Source organism: Haplochromis burtoni, unplaced genomic scaffold, assembly GCF_018398535.1.
Source record: "Haplochromis burtoni strain Fernald_Lab_line unplaced genomic scaffold, NCSU_Asbu1 Contig_189, whole genome shotgun sequence".
Classification (NCBI taxonomy): domain Eukaryota; kingdom Metazoa; phylum Chordata; class Actinopteri; order Cichliformes; family Cichlidae; genus Haplochromis; species Haplochromis burtoni.
The window spans coordinates 1,006,476-1,013,207 of NW_024582550.1; the positions used below are offsets into that span (position 1 = coordinate 1,006,476).

Genomic DNA, 6,732 nt, shown 5'->3' on the forward strand with positions numbered 1-6,732 from the left:
ATCAAGACTACTCTCTCTTCAGTGTTTTTCCTTTCATTTTCTGACTGACACTTATTGATCAGGGGATCATGACTTCCAATTACCTGCTTTCAAAGTCACTTTGAGTTGGCAGCAGGGGACCCGACTTAGGGTATGTTCTTTAAAAGGGTGGGTCGGGTGACAAGGAGAAAAAGAAGACTTGTGGTGGAGGGTGGAAGGGGAGGAAAAAAACACTTAAATGGGAAGCTTGTGAAAATATCTTCCTGCCTTCGGTCCAGGTCTGACAAAGTGTTTGGATCAGTAGCTTCAAGGCATCACTTTAAAATTGATTCCTGACTCTGGACAGCATATTATTGATGTCAGTGCTGTTTGTGTTCATCAGCCAATTATATCAGGAGTGGTGTTGTTATTGTGCAGGACCAGAATGTGCTGTTCCCGTCTCTTGGCGAGAGCTCTCTTATGAAAAACATTCTGGAGCTTCTCTCAAAATGCTTGACGTGCATTTTAGAGAAAAATAAAAATCATTAGCGGTAACAAATCTCTCAACACGACTGCAGTATGTGTTATCCTCCCCAGCTCCGTCTAACAAGCACACTCATGCATTTGAATTCTTTACCCACAGATATGGCCTCCCCCATGCCAATGGATAGCAACATGAAGAAGCAGGAGCACCTGTGGCAGAATCACTCACCCAACTTCCTGGCAGAGAAAGCCTTCAATGCTGCAGTAGCTGCGCTCAAACCACACTGTGCTGTCTGCTCACTCTTCTGTCCGTACACAAAGGTAGGTACAGGCCAGGCACATAGGAGTGGTTCATATAACAATGGCAGGTCAGACCCATTAGAACAGACATAAATAGTGGGCAACAAACTAACATTTAACTTGTCTTTTTTCCTGATCTTTCCAACCACAGAAAGATGTCTCCACTGATAACGAAACCCTGGGCGCTTCATTTCCCCGTCATGGCAGCTTGACTCGTCCACTGGTGCCAGAGATGTGCTTCAGCGTCGGAGCAGGAAACACGGAGCCACCACCCACCAACTATCACATTGGGGAGGATGGAACCAGCCTCCTGATCTGCTGTTCATCTTGTCAAATGCAGGTTCATGCTAGTAAGTATAAAACTGAAAAGTTTTTGGCTGTGTTGGTTTAACATTGGGACACGAGCTCATTTGTTGTACCCTCTGTGTGATAGAGAGCTTACTAGTACACCTGGGGACATCTGTACTAGTTGATGTTTTATTAGATGAGCAATAAAAATAAATCTGATGGCAACACACTGCCTCTGTGCTAGTAATGAAATTTAACACTGTTGTTGCAACAGAAAGCTTTCCAGCAAAGACAATTTTAATATGGCTTTTGATTAGAGCCAGTTAGCATTTGTATGCCCGCTGAGACATCGGGTATCTAATGGACACAAGAATTTGGTCTTTTGACTTGATTTTCCACGTGCACATTCAATCAGTGGGTAAAACACAAATCTGAAACTGTATAATAGATGTTAATCGTTGTAAAGTAAGAATCTGTAAGTGTGGAGACTTCTTTTCCCCCCTCAATACTTTGTAGATTTCAAATTCTTTTTCCTCTCTGTGTTGTCAAAGAGCTGAATTTGATCCAGTTCATCAGCATTTAATTCATAATGCGGAGAATGTCTGTTTTATAAATTAATGCCAACACGGACCAGCAAGTTTTACACATAAACTTCAGTCTATCTAGTGCTCACAACATTTTCTCACACCTGAGACCCCTGAGAATAGTTTCAGGAAAATGGGCAGAGGCACAGAGGATGAGACTTCAATACAGCGGTGCAATAGACTGCTCAATTCCCTGTTGCCAGATTCAGTGAAGCTTTCTAGTGTAACTCTTCTCAGCTCTGGTTAAACTGGCTAAGAGGCTGACAAAGGTCATGCAAAGGTGTCTCTAAAAACCAACACACCATACACTTCCCCAGCTCATATTTACCCTGCCTTTCCACTATATAGTTGACTTTTAACGGCATGTTGCTTCTGTCGAAGCGAAGCATGAAAAGACAGGCAGCTTGTTAAGATTCTGTAAGACTGAGTCATCCCAGGAATCTCTCTGTGCGTGGCTCTTCTTTTTATTGCCAAATGTAAGGACGTCTATCTAGACTGAACATTTTTAGTAAAGTTTTATGCTGTAAACGATGCAGATGAACGCATTGACTCATCAAGTGTGTCGCTAATCAGCCCTTCCTGGAAATGTATGCATAAATGGATGTTTTGTGCCACATCACAACATCGACCCTCCTCTCCTCGGTTCTTATTATCCAGTTCATTAGTTATCCAGGGACGAGTTTGACTCAGTCTGGGGAAACGGCGCAGATGTTCGTAAGAGAGCACGAAGCAGAACGAAATCCTGTCAAAACACCTTTGCTCCTCATTGTGCTGGAGTAGACATCTGCCTAAGAATCATTCACACATGTACAGGTGTTACATAAACCTGCATGCCCTTTTCTTCAGAAGCTTAAGCTGGAGATGGTGATGGGCTGAAAGTGTGAACAGAATGCTTAAAAACATGTTTGGTGAGAAGTAATTTGCAGAAATGTGTACAAAATCTGTTTAAAGAAATAGAAAAAAGGCGGTAATGTTGCCATGCGCTGTCATCACTGAATATCGATGCATTGAAATGACATGAAATGATGAAATGGATGAGCACAGTCAGTAGCATCTCTTCTCTAACAGGTTGTTATGGCGTGAAGCCTGACTCTGTTGGTGATTCCTGGATGTGCTCTAGGTGTGCAGCGGGAGCCTGGACAGTGGTGAGTGGTGGCTGCAAATGAGCCAATCCCATCCCACCCCCACATAAAATAAAACCACTTCAGGAATAGCAGTTATTCTCCAGAACTGCAGGTTTAGTTGAAAATGTTTATTAGATCTGACTTGAATTAGAGCCTCTGAGGACACGTTGACCCTACATCTCTTCTTCTAATGATTGCTGCTAGGCAACATGACATCAATCACAAGTCCAAACCAAGCTTTGTTTAGAAAAGACTGATTTGGCTAAGGTGTGGGAGGAACGGTGTCAATGTGTTCTCCGTTTCTATACTTAATCCTCTTTTTCTCTGTTCTCGTATTATCTTTTCTTAAGGAGTGCTGTCTTTGTAACTTGAGAGGGGGAGCTTTGAAGACTACCACAGACAACCGGTTAGTGCCACGTGTTTGAGCTGATGGAAATTCACAAATTACAAAAATAACAAATAATGGTTCATCAAGCTTATACTCAGAGCAAAATAAAGATTTTCATATAAAAAAAATCTTACAGTGAATCTATATTTCCCTGCTTTGAATTTGTTCTCGCCAAACTATTCATTGCTTCACCAGGTGGGTTCATGTCATCTGTGCTATCGCCGTGGCTGAAGCTCGTTTCATTGATGCCATTGAGAGGGGGCCAGTGGACGTCAGCGCCGTCCCAGAAACCCGCAAGAATCTAGTAAGATCAGACGGTGACAAATAAGAGAGTTACATGTCTCTTTGTGTTGTTATGTAAAGTGAAACGGGCAGAGAGCTACTTTGAAATACATCCAAGATTGTTACCTAGTTTCTTTTTGGCGAAAGTTTATGCTTCTTAGTGTACATTGTGCACTGTAGCTGTTTTGCTTATACTGTTTAGGTGAATTTCAGGCTTTTTTTTTTTTTGTTTGAATGGATAGATATTTTTTTTTCCTCCTCCTCCTTCTTTTTTGGAAGCCAGGGATGATATAGGGTAAAAACAGATGTGCTGAGGGGCATGGCTGAATAATCAGCTGTCATTTCTCGCTGTGCCAAACGAACTGCATCGATCTCGTGGGTAGCTCCCCTTCTCCATTCACCCAATCCTACTTCACAGGCAGTAGCAGTGCTTGCTGGTGCATTATCACAAATCTGCAAATAATGTCACCTCTTTCCCTCCCCGTCTCTCTGAATAATCTATCAAAGGACAAGCTGGGTGACATTTGCATCTGAGTGCTGTCTAAGCACGTTTCCTCAGTCTCTTCTTAAAAGACTGTGAGCAGAGAAGCTCTGCGGTCTAATGATTTGGATGACTGCGCTGATCAAATGTGAATACGCATGCTAGGAACCAGTTTATATTGCACTGTGATCAGCAATCAGTGTTTTCCCTCCCATCTTTGAACACTGAGTTTCCAGTGATGGAGAGATTTAAAACGCATTACTTTTGTCTTTGTTATTTTGGAATTTCTCAGGTAACACTGTTCAATTCCTCAGCTGATGCATCTTTTGCATATTGTGTGTAGAGGAACTGCGATTTTTGCTCTTGTGAGAAAACCGTTTCAAGCTTAGAGCTGCAAGTCGCTTAAATAAAATGTATAAGCGTCTTTAATGACCTGCAAAACTTTAAACCAGGCATCGGCAACCAGGCTGGGATTTTTTTCACACACAACTATCACAAAGGTTTACAAAAATATGGCCTGAAAAAATTCTTTGCAATTCTTTGTTACAATGCCTTATTGATGCAAGGGGTTGGGGGAAGAATGGCAGCAGTCGCATTGGTCGCCACTCCTGTTGGCTAAGAATGGGAAACAGAGACTACACTTTGCAGTAGGTCACTGGACAGAAGATCTGAAAAATGTTGCCTGATCTGGTGAGTCTTGATTTGTGCTGCCAACATTCAGATGGCAGGGTCAGAATTTGGTGCAAAGATGAAAGCATGGGTCCGTCCTCCCTTGTATCAATGGATCAGGCTGGTGGTAGTGTTGTAATGTTCGTGTGGGCCCCTTAGTCCCAGCTGAGCAGTTTAAACCCCACAGTCTGCCTGAGTATTGCCCCTTTATCACCACAGTGTACCCATCTTCTGATGGCTGCTTCCAGCAGAATAAAATACTATGTGGCAAAGCTGAGATCATCTCAAACTGGTTTCTTGAACATGACGGTGACCACTGTACTCAAATGTCCTCCACAGTCACAGATCTCACTCTTAGGTGAGCATTTTTTGAATGTGACAGCAGATTCACATCATGGATGTGCAGCTGACAAATCTGCAGCAACTGTGTGATGCTGTCATTTCAGCAGGGACCAAAATCTGCAAGGATTGTTTCCAGCACCTTGTTGTATAATTATAATTTGCAAGCACCAATTTGTTCTAAAACACTGTGTGCAAAGAAAATTTTGCTATGACCACATCAGAAATAAATAAATACAGTTAACAATGAGTTCATATAATTTGATCCCAAAGTCAGCTCAAAGATGGTTTTTCTTTAAAATTAATCTTCTCAATATTAATCTGCAATGCACTTTACATATAAATAAATCAAGCAGCTAATGTTTCTTGAGCTGCTGAGTTTCATCCTGTCCTCTGCTCTGGTGCCTACCTGCCTGGGGAAAACCTCACCAGCTGGCAAAGTAGCTGCCTTGCACCAGTAAAAACTGAAGTTTGACTTTTTAAATTTACTTTTTTATTGATTGGCCAAGCACCACATTACAGCTGCACATAAAGGAGGAGAAACAGGAAAAAAAGATTTTTTTTTCTTCTTTAAACTAGGGATTTCTTCTCTGCTGTTTGAACGATGCACGCATAAGAGCAGTCAGAACTGAGAGTTGTAAGACTTTAATTAAAATAATGGTTGTGGGTTTGCAGGGATCATGTGTTATATTAAATTGTCACAGAAAAGGCAAAGAGTTTGCAGACTGCTGGGAATTTCAGACCAGAATTAAGAGATCTGTAAGGAGAGAAGAGCAATGAGGCTAAACAAGTTATGGAAGATGCCAAAAGGGATGGAGGGAGGAAAAAATGAATTGGCATAAATGAACTGAGTGTCAGAGTGACAGTTCAGTTTTAAGACACAATTGTCACCACTGTACAGACACTCAGCCCAAAAGCGTGATAACGGGAAGACTGAAAACAGCCATTCTCTTAATGAGTGAAAACCTGTAAGACCACCAAACAGAATCAAAGATCAGACAGAAGAGAGTTCATGGTTTCATTGCTGGTTTCTCCACCATCTTTATTTCATGAGAGGTCCTACAATTACTGCAATTTCATGGCATGCCAGGTTGTTCTGGAGGACTGGAGTAGTTGTTGCAGATGAATTGTTTTAATTGTTTTAACCTTGTTGGAATTGTGAGGGTGAAATGTTAAGAGTTCACATTTAGTTTACTTTACTTCAGTTCAAACTTTTGGACAACTCTTTCCTTTGTCAGCATCAAAGGAGGCTTATATATAAATAAGCGGAGGAAGTTATAGGGGAATGGAGACGTAACAGAAGCTTTTTATTTGCTTTCGTTGCAGAAGTGTGTGTTCTGCCATGGAAAGGTTGCTAGTCAGAACCGCGGCGCCTGCATCCAGTGCACGTATGAGAACTGTGCAACGTCCTTCCACGTCACCTGTGCCCAAATCGCCGGAGTAGTCATGACACCTGCTGATTGGCCCTACGTGGTGTCTGTCACCTGCCATAAGCATAAAAAGGTCACTCCAAAGGTAAGTGCAAAACCAGGAAACTTGGTCAGTTATTAAAGCTGCAGATTTTAAAAAAGGTTTTGTAAAATTACGGTCAAAAGTCATATATTGAAATATTTTTCTGTTAATCATTCTTCAGGAATAGCTGTTTGATTTAAAAAGGAAAAAAAAACCCCAGTATATCTTTTTGTGTTTTTCTATAAACTGAATATAACGAGTGTTAGCTTTGTTTTTTGCTTAAAAAATGGTAAATGGCCTGTATTTATATAGCGCTTTACTAGTCCCTAAGGACCCCAAAGCGCTTTACATATCCAGTCATCCACCCATTCACGCACACATTCA

General features: G+C 41.5%; 1 protein-coding gene across 1 annotated transcript in view; it reads left to right on the forward strand.

The window, feature by feature from the left end:
• kdm4b (lysine (K)-specific demethylase 4B) overlaps positions 1-6,732 on the forward strand; it is a 41,117-nt gene that overhangs the window by 28,725 nt on the left and 5,660 nt on the right. The window contains exons 13-18 of the mRNA XM_005934834.3: positions 602-762; positions 893-1,091; positions 2,682-2,758; positions 3,088-3,143; positions 3,321-3,429; positions 6,223-6,411. Coding sequence (XP_005934896.1) covers positions 602-762; positions 893-1,091; positions 2,682-2,758; positions 3,088-3,143; positions 3,321-3,429; positions 6,223-6,411 — 791 coding nt within the window. The remainder of the gene's footprint in view (positions 1-601; positions 763-892; positions 1,092-2,681; positions 2,759-3,087; positions 3,144-3,320; positions 3,430-6,222; positions 6,412-6,732) is intronic.